Source organism: Calliopsis andreniformis, chromosome 4 (assembly GCF_051401765.1).
Source record: "Calliopsis andreniformis isolate RMS-2024a chromosome 4, iyCalAndr_principal, whole genome shotgun sequence".
In the NCBI taxonomy this organism is placed as follows: Eukaryota; Metazoa; Arthropoda; class Insecta; order Hymenoptera; family Andrenidae; genus Calliopsis; species Calliopsis andreniformis.
Genome location: NC_135065.1, coordinates 6918353 through 6939540, shown reverse-complemented (window position 1 = coordinate 6939540; position 21188 = coordinate 6918353). Strand labels below are relative to the sequence as shown.

General features: G+C 33.9%; 1 protein-coding gene and 1 long non-coding RNA gene across 8 annotated transcripts; one reads left to right on the top strand and one right to left on the bottom strand.

Moving 5' to 3' along the window:
• The first annotated feature begins 551 nt into the window (after nucleotides 1-551).
• LOC143178160 (uncharacterized) lies at nucleotides 552-9514 on the top strand. Its single transcript, XR_013001727.1, has 3 exons — nucleotides 552-698; nucleotides 8575-8716; nucleotides 9184-9514. It is a non-coding gene; the product is annotated as an uncharacterized LOC143178160 (long non-coding RNA).
• LOC143178159 (glycerophosphocholine phosphodiesterase GPCPD1) lies at nucleotides 1647-19661 on the bottom strand. Of its 7 annotated transcripts, none has more exons than XM_076376671.1 (16): nucleotides 11825-16423; nucleotides 10432-10657; nucleotides 10140-10348; nucleotides 9856-10025; nucleotides 9588-9766; nucleotides 9369-9503; nucleotides 9173-9283; nucleotides 7352-7505; nucleotides 7122-7269; nucleotides 6818-7043; nucleotides 6189-6266; nucleotides 5398-5553; nucleotides 4894-5321; nucleotides 4665-4815; nucleotides 4504-4579; nucleotides 1647-1783 (listed from the first exon to the last, which is right to left on the bottom strand). In XM_076376671.1, exons 2-16 carry the CDS (start codon nucleotides 10573-10575, stop codon nucleotides 1668-1670), a joined length of 2481 nt encoding a protein of 826 aa, XP_076232786.1. In that variant the 5' UTR covers nucleotides 10576-10657; nucleotides 11825-16423; the 3' UTR covers nucleotides 1647-1667. The 7 variants fall into 7 exon arrangements, with proteins under 7 accessions (XP_076232786.1, XP_076232787.1, XP_076232781.1 ...); XM_076376672.1 differs by lacking the exon at nucleotides 1647-1783 and adding an exon at nucleotides 1911-4429 and having other exon boundaries at nucleotides 11825-16420; XM_076376666.1 differs by lacking the exons at nucleotides 1647-1783; nucleotides 11825-16423 and adding an exon at nucleotides 19444-19661 and having other exon boundaries at nucleotides 1911-4579.
• Between the last annotated feature and the right edge of the window lie 1527 nt (nucleotides 19662-21188).

The following is a 21188-nucleotide window of genomic DNA, read 5'->3' as shown; positions in this document are numbered from 1 at the left end:
TATTCCCAAGAATAGACTGCTCGAGAGATCCAGTCTCTTAGTTTCCTAGGTCACCTGACTGTACACCTTCACATTTTCATTTATGCTGCACCCTAGAAAAGATTTACAATTCAAAAATATCTACTCAAAATGACTCGATTACTATAATCAACGTCACGTGTGAAAAAACTATACGAAATCACGACGAAATTCAACAAACTGAACAACAAATCGAATACTACACGAATACCAGACGAATCACGTTTCATATTTCTATAACTCCTTAATAAGGCATTCACGAACTTCCTGTTACCTGACATTTTAGTCTCATAATTCCCTGTAGAACACACTGGCAAAGGTTAAACAGAAAACCGTACGTCACCCCGTATATATCGTAATTGTTCACAAACAATATCTCTTCATTTGACATCGCAAAGCCAATCTGAAATCAGCGTAACAATCGAGGTGTCACAATCACACCGCACAGTACATACAGCAGGGCCTAGGCTCCTTTCTAGAACCGTGCACGCTTATTAAATAAAAAGGATAACAATGTAACGAATGTCGGCTGACGAGCATCGTACCGCGAAACCTGACACATCCGAGGGAGAATCGAAGGCTGACCACGATCTCGTCGGCGAAACAATACGTCGGCGGAGAATGTTCTTTAACAAAGTAGAGAGAGAGAGCCTCGGCCCACGATTGAATCAAAACATTACGTACGTATACACACATACACGTCGGAAAAATCTGCGCTGTGCTACACTTCGAACAGTCGCATTCTTCGAACGCGTTGTCCCCGCAGCGTGGCTCGCTGATATTAAGCCTGGAATAGTACGACCGCGCCGCGATAAACGTAGAAGTAAATGTACAAATACGAACAGAACAGAATTATCGCGTAAACTCTGTTCGGCCTCGCCTGTTGACACCTTGACTGTCTCTGCATACGAGGTCAGGGTGGGGGCTATTCGACCGCCATTGAGTTCCCCTCGTTTCGAGCGCGGTTTCAGCGTTCGAAAGTTTTCAGAGATTCGATGGGGAAAACGTCTCGTTGAGACGATTGCAATGTCCTTTTAAAGAGTGCAGGAATTCTTTTTGATGTTTGATGTTCTAGAGTTTCGGAAATCTACTGTTTATCGTGGGAGTTTTAATTGAGGGATTCGTTTGGAAGTTGTATTAGCGAGCTCACTGCGGTAGAAAGAGCGACTCTTTGCTTTGTGTTAAGCAGATTATATCTGTGGACAAATAGATACAAATAGATATCTTCTAGTGCGCTAAGAGGTATTAGATGCGGGGGACGTGTTTAGGATCTAAACTTTGGGCTTTGGGTACTACGCAAAAGAATATTTGAAATGCAGGCACACTCTGACTTACGGTAATTTACGCTCGTGTTCTTTCCACTTGCGATATTATTGGAGTTTCTGCGAATTTTTCATTGTTTCATTCATTGGGTTTAAGAAAAATAAATATTTATAATTATGAATGATCCGACAACAATGTAAGAATAATTATTTTAGTTTCTGCTTTTTAAGAATCGAAATATTCTACTTTTTATTTGAATATAATAGTTTAAAAATCTAACGTTGAGAGTAAAATTAATTTATGTTTGAAATTTGAATAAATTTAAAGTAAAAATGTTTCTTAATTTAAAAATCTCAATATTCATCGATGCAACTCTTTATTTTGCATTAAAATAAACATTTGTACAGAATTCGACTAGAAATTTGAAGAAATTTAAAATATCTACTATGTATGCATAGAAATATGAAGAATTGATGTTTTGGTGATAAAGTTTTATTGAGAACTGAAACAGAAAAACAGGGACAAATTTATTTGTAGGATTTATCCAGTAAACCCAGTGAAGGTTTTATTGCTTTATGTTCTCGGGGAAATGCACTTTCTCCATGAATACCTGTTATAAAAAGTCATAGTCTATTTATCTAGATTTTATTGGGAAAATAAATATTATTACAACAGTGATTGCATTCACATTTAAATAACGTTAACATGCTGAAAATTTGTCAATTTTGGAAGTTAATGCGACTGTTACCACATTATGGTCGCATTTTCGATATATTTGTATTTTACGTTATATCTAACACAATTATTTTACAAGCATGAGGCACGATAAATTGTGCATTTTATTTATTATCTAATTGCTACAGTAGATTACTTAATAATTAAGAATACTGTTGAAATTAATTAGTGAAAATGTGAGGACTCCTGATCAGTCTTTTAAGATGATTCCAATGGTTGATTGAAGTAGTTTTAACGTAATAGAGATGATGTAAAACAATATAAAAATTTGAAAAATGATTAACTGATAGATGATACTTATAAATATTGTTAGTAACTGAAAAAAACGGAGTTAATGAATGTCTGTATTTTGAACGAATTAAAAGTAGGTAAAGAGTTCTGACTTATATTATTTTCTATGCTGAGACAAAAAAATTCATTTTTTCTCGAATTCTTAATATAATGAAAACTATACGACCCATAATGCGTTAACCATTATAATACATTCAATAAGCTACTTCCAAGTCAGGTACTCTTAGTAATAAAGTTAGAACCTTCAAATGCAAATGCAAAAATATTTCTTATTCGTATTCTTTGAATATGTGCGTGAATATTTATAGAATTTTTATAAAACCGATCGGTTATTGTATTATTTAGTGATAATAACTCGTTGTTCATTCGAACTATTATAATCAATAGGGAAAGACAAAAACAGACACATGATTAGAAATTTGAAATATATATGAAGTTTTTATCAGTATACACTTGAAGACTGTAACGCATTTTAACCTATACTGTGTCGGAAAATTTGCAAAATTCTACCAATATATTCTCAATTTATAAACTTATCGAACCGATTAATATTCGTCAACTGGTTTATTCTTACGATGCATAGCCTCTATGACAATAGAAAAAATTAGCAACCACCCAGTCCCTCTACGCACGATACATGTGCAGTTACACGTGTGATCCCATAGATATAACATATTTCGTCGTACACTTTTCTAAACCATCAACAGATATATTTGTGTACTGCCAGAATCTTAACGATTGATACAATCGCTCTCCTCTTTAATCGTAAATAGCGTACTACCAATGCGGTATAGCTGTATAAATTATCTTCTCTGTTAAAAAACTTTGAAAAGATAATCGCATGCGCTACTTGGTTTTTGTCACTGATGCAGTTTATTACAAGATTAATCGGACACATCGATGTCCAGGACAGAACTGTATCTATATAAAGCGAATGTACAATCTTTTTTGTGGAACGTTCGAAAGTACTAATTTCAGACAAACTTAAAAAAGAAATTAGAATAGCCGATTTAGTTTTCTAATAGAAATTGTAAAAATTCTTCGTGAAACACCATGTTATGTAATTATGGACATAAAGGTGTGATTCGCGTCGGTTTATAATTTCTATCAACTCTACATTCGCAGGAAAAGATACTTTTTAATAACAATCTTTCATTTAATGAAGATTTACGAAAGAATCTACTATTCATTATATCCTTTAATTTTTAGGATGTTATATTAAAAATATTTTTAAACATAAATAAATGGAGGTGAAATATCTTACGTTTACGAAAAAATAGTTACCCTTCAGCTTTTGTCAATATTCAAAGCTATCGAAGGCAATCATGTTTTCCATTTTTTCTCAACTAACTTATTTTAAAAAAAAATATTTACGTCGGTGTCATATATTGTGTAATATCGTTTAACTGTCAATTTCGATTTTTAAATTAAAATTCAAATAACAAAAGAAGGAATATGATAGGGGTGACACTTTTTTGTACGAACTAAATAAAACTATCGGAGGATGTTTGTACTAAAAACAATTGCAGCTTCGGCATTTACCTGCCATGGGCAGAATATAACAGGTGTCAAAATTCTTTTATACAGCCAACATCGGATACGATTAGTATTTTAAAAAAAGGCCATTGTGTCGAGTTTCAAGTAAAAGATAATATAAAATGGACAATTAAGGCGACCGATCGCATGGAATGATCAAATGATGTGAGAAAAAATGCAATCAGTCGTCTTGTTAGTGCACTGATCTATGTATACACTCTGTATGATGGCCGTTAAAGTGATCCAAATTTTGTGGATCGTAGGACTGTAGGGGAGAAACGTTAATTATCTCACCCCTTTGTTAATACAATATTAAATGATTAATTACAAAAAGTTCTCTTCAATTTTCTTCTTCATGTAATCCTCCTCTCGAGGTCTTCTGTGTCAGAACCGAACATAAATTACTAAGAAACCATGAAAAACATCAAAGGCAATCCGTCGCAGCCTCATCTTCTCCAGAAATCTCCGACAGCGACGTTTGACCACAAACTAAGCCTGAGATGTTCTTAGCAGCTTTTACCGAGTGTCCGAACGATTTCGCGCAATCGCTAAAATCTTTTGCCATTTCATTGATCTCTTTGCTCTCCTGATGGTCACACGTAGTTGGTAATTTAACAGTTGACATTGGATACATACTATCGCCACCAATACTATTCTTACCAAAAGATGTGAGCGAATGTGCTGTCGATGCGGTTGTGATCATGTTTCGTGATTTGTCGATGTCCATGTAGTAATTCTGAAACAATTGTTCACAATTTTGGTTTTATATTTGCACAACCAAACGAAGATATTAAAATAATATTCTCGAAAAACATATCCACCTGTTCTGTGTTAAGGGGATTAGGGATTTGAGTTTGCGGTGAGCAAGTTTGTTGATTGCATTGCGCTAAAGCAATTAGTTCTTTCTGATTTTCTCTAGCGTCAACTAGGAATATGCTTTCTTTAACTTCCTTTGCATTATATTCATCAATTCTGCAAATAGTAATCAATTATTGTAAAGTTTCTTATTTCGTTGACTGCAAATAAATATTATTCTAATAAATTACTCACTTGTCATAAATAACTGCATGTAATCCAAGTTTTTTCAAATGCTGAATTGTAGCCTTATCATTATTATCATCCCCCCAACAGAAAATAATTAATCCAGCATCCTTAACGAATTTAACTTGAGATGGATCCCTAAGAATATCTTCAGTATGGACGTTGATCCCTAAGATATCAGCAGCCAAGGCGTGTCGAACAGCCATTGGTATTGTTTGACACCTTGGATCGTGGTAAGTGGGATATTTTGATGTGACACCTTGTGTTAAAAATACTACAGGGTATTTGTTTTGTTTAAGACGAATCATGGCACAAATATCTGGATTAAAAGACGAGAAAACGATCTTCCTATCTCCCCCGTATTCTAACACAACTTTGAGTATAATATCCAAATACAGATTGAGATCGAAAGGATGATTAAGCTCAAACGTCCCGTCCTATAAATGTACAATATTATAAATTTAACAATGAAATTACAGAGACAAGAAATAAGAATACATTTACTGTTTTTACCTTCAGCTGCATAGTCCATTTAATTTCAATATTACACCCGACGTGTTGTTCTAATTCTTGAAGTACGGTTTGAAGTGTAGGGAAAGGTTGATGATCCTCCAAGTCTTCGTCGAAGAATCTTGGATTCTTTTCACGACCTTCAGCCACATGATACACCTGTAAGAAAACGTTTATTTATATAGCAAAGATAATATTAAAAAACCTTATTAACTTAGTTTCGTTAGATTGTAAAACTTTTACAAATCATATGGATGTTTGATACAATACATCCCTTTAAAAGCCAGATAAAGCAGACACTCTGAAATCATGTGAATATATTAAAAGTGGCATGTTCTTCATGGCATTATTCACATGCTGTGATGTGATGATGTGATTTATATATTATTCGATGAGTAATTCCGCACTGTAGATGCGGAAGAAGATACATATAAAAAGATAAAATGAGCGAAACTGGAGGAAAATTGGAGGAAAACTGGCGGAAAAGATTGTTAATAATGACGTTTAAGTTCATTGAAATATTCCTTTGCAAAAATTATTTGGTGATATTACATTACGACAATATTATCAAATCGAATTATTTTGATACTTACAATATATCAAAGTAAAGCTTTTAGCTTTTAATCGAAGCATAATGTATGTACGTATCGTAGCACTACAATGTGATTTTGGGTATCAATTTTAGTTGGTTTTAGAATCAATTTTAAACAGGCATGCATCGAGTTATTTAAGTGGTTGGGGCGGTTATCAATTCTGGCGACAAGTTAGGCGGCGCAAGCGATATGAAAGCTCACCAGTTGGTTAACCCCCTGTTCAGCTTTATCAACGAAATACAGCACCTTACCCAACGAGTCCCCCGGGTAATAAAAATCCTGTTGAATATTAAAAAGAGAGAAATACCAATAGGTATGTTACCACCACCCATTAATTCATGATTGTATGCCTGTGTATCTACATACACGAAACGACTCCCTGAGGTAATCGATTTCTCCTTCAATACAAAAAAGGACATAAAAAGCGAAGTATTAGTACGCGCAGCGTTATTAGAAAGCCGCATTCTATTGGATGAATGTTAGGTGAAAGAAGTTCCATTAGTAGATACTAACAAAAGAAATTAAGCTTAGTTTTGTCCAAGACCTGCTTTTCATTTACATTCTTTCATGATGTACAATGAAACTAAAAATATATGTAATGTACTGTGTAAAGTTAGCCAAAATGTATAGTTATAGTCATAATTCTTTCAATTAGCAAACAATAGTTTACAATAAAATATAAAATAAAATGATTGTTCATTGTACAAAGTCTGTAAATATACATGAATATGAAAGTATGTATATGACATTCATGAAAATTAAATAAATCATTTTATATGAATAGACATGGTCTTTAAAGTTAAATGGGATAAAGTATATATAGAATATACCTTTAGTAAATGTAATTGCTCTAGCGTAAGATCTTTAACGGGTATCTCCAGCATGTCCATTGCTTCGATTTGTTTCTTGCGTTTCAATGAAATAGATACATAGAAATCATGGTAAATAACAGGTATATGGTCTTTAGATAATTGGACGTCAAATTCGACCATGTCAGCGCCATGATGCGATGCAGTCTTTAAGGAAGCTACTGTGTTTTCCCGTACATTAGCGCAACTGTGAAAAAATGCATAAGATTAAGTTTTTAAATCTATTCATTACATACAATTTTTATAATAAAACCTAGTGTCTTACTTTTTTGTGTGAAAAGATGTACCTAACCCTCTATGTCCTACATCCAGACCAGACCACCGTTGTTCCCAATGTTTCGCGTACGAAATACTCATATCCCATGGATAATCAGGAATTGATTTTATCACAACATATTCCACTGTGAGTTGCCCTAGCGTAAAAGAAAAAAAATCGTAATTCCTTATGATCAAATAGAAAAAAAAAATGAATGAAAAATAAAGACAGTGCCCTACCTATTGGTCTATGTTTTGTGCTTGTTATTGGTACTGTTAGAAGACCAACACTGGACTGTAATGTGCTAGGCAAGATGTAGCTGAAACCGATATGATTTGGTGGTTCTCCTGGGAAACCCCTTGAGCTGTACACGTAGTAGTCCACTAAGTATGCCTGAAAAAACAGTCTGGTTAATATACATGGAAAAATACTATTGTTTACAACAACACCAAATGCTTGCATCAGTATTTTTTGCTCATCCATTATAGAGCTTGCCTCAATATTAATTAAGTCCAATGATCAAGGACATTTCTCTAATTTTCTATCAGCTAAGAAAGAAGAAAATTAGGAATTCTCGTAAATGTGGCAAAATCTATGGCACATTATTAACGATCCTTGATCACTAATTGCGTAGGAACTAAACTATAATATTTGAGACATTGGTACATCTTTTGTTACACATAGCATCAACCGACTTTCCCCTTATCGATAAGTTCAAACGATTTGTAGGCAAGAGCAACAAATTACTAGTGAACTATAGAACAAAGGAAAAGATCATTTATTTCCTACATAATCTAGCAATGAACCAGACCAATAATTTGCCAAATGCTGTACTCTGCCTGGTGACGCGTATCCCGCAACCACCTGCCGATCATTCATTATTAAATTTCGATATCAAGTCTGCAAAGTTTATATAATTCGGATTCAGAAGATTCTGACAGCTTAGTCTGGCATTGGCCGCGCAGCGGTGCCACGTACGGTACAGTAGAGTTGGTCAGAGCTAGAAAATATTAGTAGTACACTAAAAGGATATAGGAGTGATGGGAGCCTCACCATTTTCGACGCACACAGATGGATATGAGGTGTGACAGCGTTGATATCTCTAAATTCTTGGGACTGCTTAGGATGGCTACGACTCACGTAAACCGGGGATCTATCGCGTCATGGAGGATTGCATATAATTTGCCTAATAAGAATGTATGATCAAATTCAATGCTTTCGACCATTTATGTGGTACAACATAATTAATGAAGATTCGATCGGTTTTACGAGAGACTAGCCTAAGGATAGGTGCGGTAGGGTGAACGACAATCAAAACCATCATATCTCTGTGTGATGTCATGTGACACAGATGTAAAGTGGTAGACGATGCTTAGCATCGATACATCAGATTGCATGTTAGCATCATCATTTGCACCAGAGGTCTTGCTTTGTACAAAGCTGACGGCTGTCTTCATTCCAGGCCAGTGAACGTGACATTGCTTCTGGTTTCCAAGGAGGGCAATAGCTGCTGAACAAGTTTAATTATCTTTTACCAAGTAATTTGAACAAGTCGCGAGAGAAGACGTGGCCGGCCTACTCGTGGTCTACTGAAAACTCACATGGTATGGTCAATGCGTATCTTTAGTGTATCTAATTTTCTCATGAATTACCACTAGTTCGTCATTTATTGCTCTGCCATGCCTATACACGACCTTTATTAATTTCTCTTTTACATTTATTTATTTGCCATATATATTAAACAAAGATGTACTTTTGTCATCAGTGCCAAGGTGACAAACCAAAAGAAGACACGTCATGTCTTGTTTATCGTGTCGGTTGAATTAGCCGATATATATTATCGAAGACAATGCCTTTGATGTTTCCATTCGTAGAACTGTCCATATAAAAGATAGAAAAAAAAGGTTGATTTTGGAACAAAATCGAAGATCTATCCTATGTACATAATACATATTATAAAAGTTACAAACAATGCTAGCAATAAATACCAACCAATGGTTATTCATCGAGTTGTGTATTTACTATGACTTCTCTGCGAGACTCTTTGTATGATTACTTACGACTGTTTCAGGATATCGAACGGCAACATTGAAGATAATAAATTCGTCTTCATTATAAGCTCGGCCAAATTGTTCTTGAATCTTGTAGCGAGCCTCTTCATCATTCATTACCTAAAAGTTATAGTCAAAATAAATTTTAATGGAAAAGACATAAATATCATTAATCAATACAAAGGATATAGACAATGATACATACAGCAATTTCCGTAATACTGAAGGCAGGTTGATCAATAATATCTTGCGTATCCATAGAAAGACTATCATCTACACATTCGCCTCCAAATTGTTGTAATTCCAACGAATTGTGCCTAACTAGATTTACAGGTGTCATCTAAAAAATAAATGTATTTTTCTGGGTGTTAGTTTTTAATTATTAACATTTACAAGTCAAAGTTTAAAAATGAAAAATATATACCTTAATGTGAACTTTCCTATTTTGTAATCGGTTCTTCCATAGTTTAATTGGATTATTAAAAAGCTTAAATTGTATCACAGTTTCATCGGTCAACCAGCCTCGTTCAATCTTACAATAGCCATTATAACAACCAAACTTATCTGGATCTGGCAATGAGTCACTAGTAAAATTGCTAGGCACTGTAACAAAGTTTATTGTATTTAATTATCTACTGAAAAGTAGAAACAATCTGTAACTGTAGTATTTCTTTTTATATTTAATTACATACTGTTTTTCTTGATAAAGCGAGGTTTCATATGAGTTTCCCATCTGCGAATGATGAGAGTTTTGGCCGAATTTTTAGTGCCATTAGATTGACAAATGACAGCAACGAAATATCGGAACTCGATATCAATATCGATGGGAAGCGCAACTTTTTGCGAAAATATTTGACCACCCCTGAAATTTCGTTATATAACTTAAATATTAATAACATTCTGTTGTTGAAGAATTACACAGAAATGAATAAGAAAAATTGACCATATGTTACTAAAAAATTTAAAATCTACTTACTCATCATCTTCATGGAACAAACTGTCTCCTGGATTGTCATGTCCATCGTCGTTATAGAATTCCCCACTACTGTTACTGTCAAAAAACATAGGAGAATCCCGACTGCCACATTCTTGTGTCATCTGAAGTGCCTGGTTGTGATTCCAAGCACCCAGCTCAGGTAAATTACCCACCACATATAAAACTTCATTTTTTTCCAATTTATGTACCTAAATAAATTCACAAATTTAAAAAAGTACCCATTTAAAATATTGAAACTACAAAATTCAAAAACATGTATATTAATAATTACTTGAACTCTAAATATCCAATCCCTTTTAGACTCCCTCATGTCTGATGTTTGTTCAGTTGCCACCTCGATGAAGCTAGTCTCACGTGGCACCTCTTGCTGCTTGGATTCCTCCTCTTTGTTTTCTATAAACCATACCCGCTGCATATTACTATGTTTTCTTTTTCTCACTGATTTTCTCTTTCAATTTTCTGTGTTTTTCTGTGTTCAATTCACATCAGCTAATTTTCTGTAATAAGGGACTTGTTGTAAGGTATGCTAAGAGGTTTTTACAGCAATGACAATATTGGGACATTTATCAGATAGACCAAATTTTGGTAGAAATTTAATTCAATCAATTTCCCTTTAAAATTTTAAGTAAATGAAATGTACTTTTAATATATATTAATGTAAGTTTATATAATCAAATAGCCTTATTTCTTAAAATTTATTTAACTTAAAAAAGAGTTTGATTTATTTTATTTTATACACTTAAATTGTTCTTGCATTTATACACATATTTACAGTTTGAAAAACTGTGATATCTAAGTAGTTGTTACTTCAATAATTTATTTTTAAGTCTATTGGTAGATTGAACTCTTATTGTGTTACTTAAAAATGTTATAATCATGGTGATATCATCATTTAATATTGAATAATATACCTATTTAACAAATCTAATGAAAAAGAAAGTTTCACAATTACACCTTAGAATGTAATGCTTCATTAAGAAAAACTGAAAAATAATAAAGCAAATGTTTATTCAATTCATAAATTTAATAAAATGGTGAAACATTAGAAAAATTGAAAAATGACTTTTAGACATTTTAAATTCTTCTGAAGCGGAATAACAGAAATCTTGTTAAAAGTTAAATCTTTCTTGCTAAAATGCAAATTATTATAACAATATGGATATATCAAAACACTTCACGCTAGTGAAATATAGCACATTAGAGTGCAAACAGATAAATACAACGCAAACCAGGCACTGATACATGAAACCAAGAGACCTTTTTTCCATGGGAATTAAGAATATTTCCTTTATTATTTAATTAATAACTTAAATACAGTACCAAGATAAAACATGCCAATAATACATAAATATTAGGCAGCCATGCTGCAATTTGTCTTTAGCATTACAAGCGTGTAACCGAAAACGAATCATTAAAATATTACATTAAAGTATTTACATCGGTGATCATGACGTAGCAGACATTTTTATAATTACATAAGGAAAATGACGTACATGGAAACATCGTTGATAGAAAGGTGGAAAGTACGTTTCGAACTAGAAGGGTCAGTTAGACAAAATAGGAGAAATGATGAGGACGATAAAAGAAAGAAATCTTTCCCATCCTTCGTCGCAGATTTTGTTTTGTACGCTTGGAACCGGTTCCTCCTTGAAAATGTGATTTACCTATTGTATCGAGAAAGCTCGGTTGGATTTCTGTGTAAAGTTTGGTTGCGGCAGCCTGGTCTTCACCTTGCACGCGATTGCGTGTTATTTAACGAACGCGCAAGGCAGTCGCTCCATATTATTCATCGAACTTGTCATAATTTGCCTCTTCACAGCACAACACGACTACTTTAACTCACACGAATCGACTCACTGGCACAAAACACACCGCAGTGGCTTTCCTTCTCCGCGGACGAAACAAATGGTCGATTTGGCAACGCCGTGAACACGCGGAAGTGACGACACGAGCAGCTCGATGTGGCCACTGATTCAAACTAGCTGGGCTCTATTCTTTGAAAGCTAGAATTTCTTTTATATCTTAAGAAAGTAAATATATTTGAACACGTGTACTTATACTATCAATGTCGATAGACAATACGTATAGGGAAATAGCAAACATGTCTTGGCTGATCAAATACACGAGCATTTACTTTACTTTTTAAATGGTATAGTTCTATCGAAGTTCCGTGTAGTTACTTTCTGTCCGCCATATTGCTAAAAGGTGTAGTATTTCATATCAATTAAAAATAATCTTCCGTGTACTTGATTGTTCAAATTATGTGGCTTGTAATGGTTATATTATTTTCTGAATTTTCTATGCAAATTTTAGGTACTGTTTGGGTCGTTAAATATGGCTACAAGTTACTACTACGATCAAGTTTGTTCAGAGGTTTTCCGATTCGAATCTACTACTGTGGCTGTATTTGCTTTTTGAGAAAGAGTTTGTTATATACTAAAATGAAATGCAAAATTATTTCTAAACATCTATTTACATAAAATGCGTTATTTAAAGGTGTAAATATAAGAAGCAAGGGATTTTAACACTGGCGAGATTCTGCAAGTCATTCTATTCGTCGTGGATGACTAACAATAAGATCTATTAATTTTGGATGGTATTTGATTGGAATCTATTGTACGATTTTCAAAACAGGAGAATGTCGAGTTTGTTTTCAATTTTGCAATGTTTTAGCTCTAGAAAGTGCCAGGTACCGAACGCTTTAAACTTAATGGAGGTCCTCTAGCCTAGAACTTGAAAGAAGAAATAGATTTTTTAAAAATTTCTTAAAGCTTGGAGTTTTAAAGACAGAACACAAATCTTACTTAAATTTCCTTTTTCACTGTGGAAGAATGAGTTATTTACAACTATAGAATACATTAATAGTATTTTTATATTATGGTTTCTCTTTTCTCAGAAAAAGAAGGGGCACATACGCGAAGAAAGGTGGCAATACGGTGTATTTAATACGAGGGGTAGTACGAGGTGACAGGAAAGTACTCGTTAAAAAAATGTCCGTATTCAGTGCGGAAGGGGAACCACGATAAAAGTTGCGACGCACTAAAAGAGGAAACTCTACTCAATGCAGGATGAATACGTCAGGCTTTAAAGCCATCTATTTTCTCTTAAACATACACGGTCAAAACATTCAGACTAGAGGTCATTTCTACTCAAATATGTTAAATGGTACACTTATGCACTTTTTCATAAAATCTCTCTAACTATCCATGACTAATCAATCATTTTATTTTAGAGAAAACTTACTGCAAAATTAATTTTGTATGGGTTCAAAATTGGAAGGCTAAAACATGCTTAAAAAAATGTGTTTCAAAGAAGAAGAAAGGTTGCTACTTTTACAAGTGAAAGAGTCTCATCAGCGAATATCAATACTGATGCGTGAAACCATCTTGGATCTTGAAATTCTTGGATTACGTCTTGGGTTACACCATAGGACACAGATAATGTTGCACGGTATTATATAGAATATAGGATATGTAATAGCTCAGCTTCATTGAAACGTGAAAGGTGTGCAGACACGGTCTGAAGAGGCGTGTAAAAAATACACCGAGTCAGCTATTATCAAGCGGTCGAGAATTGCAATTTGTTAGCTTCAAATAGTTTAGAGCGTATCGCTAACAATTAGGAAAAATTGTTGCGCGAATTAAACCACTATCCTTGCCCCCAATATTTCTTTAAATATTTCCACAGTTCTCCTACCAAGTCTTGGGTAATTCTTGTAATTGATCACCTTGATATATAATTCTTCTGTCGAACATACCTTTTTTATTGAATGGTTCCGTAATCAATGGATACTGTGCAAACACTTGCAATTTTGTATCATTATAGTGGAACTTTAATTAACTGCACGCAATATCGTTTTTGTATTAATTCATCGTCGGACGAGAATTTTCGAATTCCGGAAATTGTTTTACCACTAACTTTTTATTACACTTTTCTTCTATTCAAATTTTTGCAGTTTAGAATTTGTTTGGTCTTTTTATTTTATTATATTTTATTATGATTTCTACTATCAAGAGATGTGGCCCACAATTAGTCACATAATTTACAATCTTTTAAAAAATAGTTTTATTTATGTATGGAATTATTGTTGTTGAGAGTTTGGTAAAAAAAGCAGATAAATTTTGCGTTCGCTTATTGGAAATGAACTGAGCTCTAATGATATGTATGAAGACATTTTCCTCTTCTGATAAATATTGACAACGATATCAATAAAAATTCCACTACAGTCGTTGTCTTGCAGTGGTTATTATTAAATTTCATACAAGATCACCCAGCTTGCGAGATAAAAGGCAATTATGTAACAACATGCGCTTTTGTTCGATTTTCTATAAGGTTCCATTCGATTTGTTCAATTCACCCCTCAACAAAGGAATGTAGAGGGTGCATTGCATTAAGGTATATTATACGATACTTCTGAGAGCAGATGTGCAGCGTTCACCCTGGTCAGTTAACAATGCAGTGATTCACAGCATCATCTAAACTCTAAACTCTAAAACTATCAACTTTTACGTAATCGAGAAAATCTGGTTTAAAATTGCGTCACAAGTACAATTTCATTCTCCATGTGACTCCCACTAGCAAGTATTAATAAACTGATAAGCTATACATTATATGTATTTATCACTCTTGTTCAAAGAATTGCATAGTTCAACGAGTTGGAAACAGGATTTTCCGAGACAATTTCGAAAGACACCACTATTTTTAGACGAACTATTTAACCATTTTTTAAACTCTAAAAATACTTTTAGTTCGCCCAATTTATACACGGTTTTCTAAATGATTTTAATTAAATACTACTTATCATTTTCCGTATTAATCCTATTTCTAAATTAAGTTAATTAAGAAAATGAAATTTGTTTCTGAATTGTATGAAGAAAGGTCATAGAAGATAGAATTAATTGTATACACATTTCATAAATACTGAAAATTTAGATTTTTACAATAATTTCCTTTTCAGTGGCTCATTTTGTTTGAAAAAATATTTTGAAATAGAATTACATACTTTTAAGTACGAAATGTGTCTCTTTTGGATACGGTTCAACGCCTTGTTCAGTGCCTCTCAAATTTTGCTGCCTGGCTACCGTAAAGTATCCTCTTAAGCCACATCCCCACATGTGCAACGCGTGACAACACACTTGAGAAACTACTTCAAACCCTGTTATCTTTGAAAAGCAACATAACATTCTTTTACCTTTTAAGTGTTCGAGCGTGTTATTCGCAACCTGTACCTACCGCAGCTTTACGCCTTTCTCTATCGATTTCTTTCAATATTTCCTTTTCATCAGATTTTTTAATCTATATGATACTACTTTTTAAATTCTGTAATTTTAATGAGAAATTTTTTTTAGGTTATCTAAGGAAAGTAAATGTCGTTCACTGACAGTCACCAAATTTTTCTAAATAACCCAGACCCAGAAATTGTAACTTTACTGAAGAGCACAAGACAACAAAATTTATCACCTACAAGCAATTATTGATTTCTTTCTATACGGATGTGAGTAACCTTAAAAATACGTGGCTAAAGGTTAAGTGTTCATTTCAAGAGAACACTTATTATTCAGTATATACACAATCTTTGAATTTACAATGCTTACAACGTTTAATCGTTTATTTTAAGTTCACCGTATGTATCGAGCCAAGTTCACGTCTGTCACGCAGAGTACAATTTTCAAAAAAATGTGTCCCGAGGGGATTGCACCAGTATTAACGGAAAAAGAGGTCATTTCCGTGTATTATAAAGAGGAGGAGGTGAAAGAATCTCAATGATAAATCACGCACAGAGACGTATACAAACACAAAGTCGATAAATTATTTTTGCTTTTATATACAGTTATCTTTCTCATTACGCAATACGACCGAATATAAACAAACGCATTAAGCAATCAATTGTCCCTAGTTTGAAGAATTATTTTTAGGTTGTGTGACGTAGAACGGTGCACGTACTTGATGACGTATGTACAAGCTTTATCACTTTTATCAGACAAAATGATGCAAATCATTTTCCTAGAAGCTACGTAGCGGGAAGGACAACAGTAAACTTGTTTAGCAATTTTACGAACAGTTCCAAACAGAAATTTTCCTGTACAAAAATCTGTGAGAAATGTTACTCAAGAACTTCATCGTAAGTTTTACTGAATATTTGAAATAAAAAACGTAATGCCCTTGAAACATATATTTAACAGTACGTTCCTTTTAATTAGTCACTATTATGTTGGCAACATAAATATTATATCTAATACGAGCGTTATCAAGCTTATACAAGGTTCGTAATTTCACGTGTCTCGATGTTCCAAGGAAACACGATTTCACGTGACCGGAAGGAATATCAAGGTAACAGAATTTTTTTGCTTATCCTTAGGAAGAAAGAAATGGATAACAGATAGAAAAAAGAACGCAGAAATACTCGATAGAGCACTGTAGAGCATGCTGTATAGTAATTAACCTCTGTGAAAGTCACTACTTATCGATCTGTACAGATCATAGATATGCATACTGGTGCATTCTTAAAGGAGGCATAAAAAAGACACTGAAGAGAACAAAACTATAGCCACGTGATCACTGGCGGCACCCATTGTTCTATTACTACTGACGCGCATGCATTATGTTCTTCATCGTAGATATTTGTTTTTTACGTTTTCACTGCCTCAGAATTATTGCACTGTAATTGTCGTATTAACAAAACAATGGGTGGTTATATTTTTTTTCAGTCACACGTTGTATTTGTCTACGAGAGTATGAAAGTGCTATCTGCTAATAGGTTTATATAACTTTTTTGCATTAGTTTATAAAAATACATATTTTTTTATCGCAAGGTTCGAAATATTATTGTGTTTTATAATTTATAAAAATATAGTATTATGTATTCTATACTATCATTGTATGTACATTATCTTTTCATGTGACACGTGTTATCTTATACAGTTAACATGAACGTCATAGAAAATTGTTTTATTTTTGAAAGATAAGTCGAAGTTAGATAATTTTTTATCTGTTAATCGTTTCAAACTAATTTTACACGTCAATCATCAACGATGTACATTTCCTTTTCGTTCTCAGTCTTTCAAAACCATTAAGTAAAACGATCGATTTGTGTCTCTTAGGTGTTCTCATTTGTTAACCTTGAAACATTGGCAGTCACGTATGTATGTAAGTAATTTCCACTGCTGTTTTCAAGTGCACTGCAATGCAGTTATCAGAAAAGTCTTTACTCATAAATTTGTACATACCAAAGAAAATAAAAATTCTTATTTCATGTACGTATGTATAACAAGAATTTCAAACATTTGTATAATATCAATTTTTCGACACTAACATTTCTTTAAAATATATTCCCACAGGAAAAACTCTGTTTTAAATAACGAACGGATAAAATCGAAGAAACAGTCTCTTTACACCTCGAATTTTTAAAGGATGGATTAACATTTATGTGACGAAAATCAGTTAATCAATACAGTTAGCTGACGTAGATTTGCAGAGGAAAAGTTTGTTTACTACGATCAGCTGTTTGTTCAACCAGATTAACGCGTGTTCTATAAAAAAGCATCAAGACTTTTTGTCTTGCATTTCGAAATTGACCATTACGAAACTCTTAAGTCTTAAGCACGTCGTTTATTCACGAGCATACTTCTCAGTTAACAATAAACTAAGTTCGATGAAAGATATAAAGGCTAAAGATATTAGAGCGAAACTCTAAAATACTCTAACATAGTTCCTCGATTCTTCGAATCGCGATTTAGCCCCAATTTAATAGTGATGTTCTCGAATAAACTTTCATTTCGCGACAGTGTGCCAAAAGTCGAATGTTTACCCGTGTCGAGAAGCGTTGCACTGAGACGATAATTAATCCTGGAGTAAATAAGATATCGAACACGAAAACGATATTTCGGGAGGTATTTCTGGGTATGTGTACCCTGATATTTTTATCTTCTTCAAACAAGATTCGCCAGCGAGATTCAACGTGAGTTTTTTCACAGGCTACGAATCTGCAGTGATCGTAAATGGTAACGCTGTGATAATTCGATGCGATATCTGCTGAGTCAGCAGTGGACTTTCGATTCAGCTTCAAAGGATTCGAGCGATCTCGGTGTCGTACGGTTTCACGTACGGTTTCGTAATAAAAAGTGGCTGGTAATTCGATAAAGGGACAGGCGATGCGCGAAAAGTAACGTTGAGAGACACTGTCATCGCTAGAAGCGATAAAACCGAGACCACGCGTTCTTAACACTTGACACTGCTTTTACTCGTTATAGTCTCATGGCTTTTCGCGAACGACGAGTTTTTGGAGTGTAAAATACATGCACAGAGGTTAATTTATGCGTTGACTCGTGTTTATGTTGGTAGAAACAAGAACGAGAAAAATGAGGTAGTTTTTTTTTTAAAATTGTAGTTAGAAGAGCTTATGTGTATGCAAATATTGTAGTGTGGACTGTTTTTAGTTTTAGGAACTTTTGCTTGAGAAATTACATGTTCTATGTCGCGAGCTATGGACTATTAACTTCAAGAAGAAGCTGGTATAGTGTAAGATACTCATCTCTAAATAACAGTTTAAAGAAATGGTAGAAGTTTCGATGATTACGATGAGCAAACACTGTTTCCACAATTTAAGATTTAAAATTTAGAATTTAGAAGCTCTAGAAGAATCCCAGAAATTGTAAGATTAAAACGAGTAAAAAGAGAATGAGTCTGACTCCAGATGACTAAAAACTCGTGCAACCGAAATTTCGCTAATATGCGCACTTGAGCTAAAAAATCATAATTACGACTCCAGATAACAAAAAAGTTTACCAACACTGTCAATCAGTAAATGCCTATTGCCTAGCTTAATGCATATACATAAACGGTTCCTGTTTATCCTGTCATAACTAAAAATGAGGAAAAACAAACTAGAAATTCCTAGCAATATGTAATAAAAACATCCCTGAGTTTACAGTAACTAAAATCTGTAAAAGTGTAAACCATGAGCTGGACATTTCTCTGTATCGCATTTCCATTTAACGACCAATGACGCGCAATCTACACACGTGGCCGATTATACTACTTGTTCCTCGAAAATGACGCACGATAGGAGTAGAATCGAATCCTCAATTTCCCACAAGAAAATAAACTGTCTTCTTCATTGACTCTAAGCTTCCTCAGAGGAAACAAATTAACAGTGAAATTGAAGCACACCTTGAAGAACGAACTATCTCATCGAGCAAATTGTCACATATTATAAATGAATCGCATGCTTTCTTGATAGTAGCATGTTTATGAAGCCAGCAAAAGAATGCTTCGTGTTACTCACTAAATAGATTCTGACACGTGCACCGAATCAAGCTCTTCTTCTGGTGGGTATCATAGCAGGTAAACTAGCTTTGAACAGTAGGTGCACGGCGTTTCACTGATAAGTACGCGATAACTTGTACACGCATTGCAAAAGAAAGAAAAAAGGTAATTACGAGCGATTGGGATAAAGACGCGAGTCTGCACGAGACGCCGCGACGCACAACCTTCCGCGACGAAGAAGCACTTCTGACTGTGGCGTCGAGTTTCAATCAGATTATGCAAACCCTACAAACCCCCCACCATTCTTTTTCTTCTGTGTACCTACGCACGTGACTCCGTGCGTTCTACATTTGTGTATACACGCTCGTGCCTCGTTCGAATGCATCGACACGATTTGCGTGTGTGTGTCGCACGGGTGGGCAAATATTTCGTAAAAATCCAAATAGATTCAGCTCTCTGACGAAGTTGTTTGTCGCTTCTATTTTCGATGTAAGAGAAGCTGTAATGACAAACAGAATTAAGTGGGACAGAAACATAGTTATACATGCATTTTTAGATGTTAATAAATATGTATTTTACCTCTGCCTGTTTCTGGACGGCGAAATGTCGCCATTTAAAAAAGATGAATTTTTGTCCTACTTGCAGCGTACAAGGTGGAATTTGTATTTTTAGTGAAAAGAGAGTGGATTAAAATGTAACTTTTACTTCAAAAATGAGAATATCTTGATTAAGCATCGAGTTGATTTTATCTGCGAGTTTATCTATCTATCAGAGTTCGTCATTTGAAAATCTTGACATCTAATTTAATTGACAATTTTTACTTTCATTATAATCTTTAATATTTTTATTTCTGTTTGTATATGTAATTGCATTTCTTCTTGTATTTGTATTTACATTTGCACTTTCACCTTACACTTACACTAAATACTCATACCAATACATTATTGATAAGCTGTTAAGAGAACACAGATTTTTTAATATATTTTTTTTCAAATAAATTATCACATTGATGATATACTTTCATTGGATTTCATGGAAATATTCAGTATAAATATATTGAATATAATTTAACAAACTTGAATAGATTTTAGACAGTTTTTTTATACGTATATATATACAGTCTTTCTTACATTTAAAATCGTCTCAATCATTGTTACAACTTACTCATGCAATTGACCAAACGAAAAGCTAAAGTTAATCCACTGTGCAAAGATCCATTGAGCCATTTATTCGAAGTTTCTACATATGTGATCAATGTCCGCTATTTATCTTAACAGTCTGCAGTAGCATTGTCTCGTACAATATGGAATATTAAACGACTGCGTTGTACTTTCACTGTATCACTGGTTCTCAAAGTTTCCTTCTCAGTACTTTCTTCGTAAATTTTAAGACTTTCATGTTTCCCGACTACTGTCACACGACCTGTGTACGTGTACTTTATCACAGACTGTAGTATTTTCTCGCTGTAAACTTATCACCATGCTTTTACCCTTATCTCTTTCTTTAGTTATTTTATTACTCTCATATTCGAAGAAATTCGGTTCTTCTCTATAAGCTCGTTACCTTTACCTGAACAATTCTATCTGAACTTGTAAGGAGCATAATGAGAAGAAGAAATGATAAATTCTTTATTTGAACTTTCTTTTTTATCAACACTTTCGTGTAATTTTCTAGCAAAGGTGATATTATTCCATTTGAGGGGTCGCAAGTTTGAGAATCAGAATTCTCTGCAGGTGAAGATAAGAGTGAAATGAATTCCCTTTC

Bases quoted from the DNA above. Each gene is read 5' to 3' on its own strand.
- LOC143178159 (XM_076376666.1), bottom strand. From the start codon at position 10,575: ATGCAGCGGGTATGGTTTATAGAAAACAAAGAGGAGGAATCCAAGCAG. The intron at 9,284-9,368 runs GTATGTATCATT...TATAACTTTTAG, and splicing joins TCAGTATTACGGAAATTGCT to GTAATGAATGATGAAGAGGC. The intron at 4,580-4,664 runs GTGGATATGTTT...CAATTGTTTCAG, and splicing joins ATCCCCTTAACACAGAACAG to AATTACTACATGGACATCGA.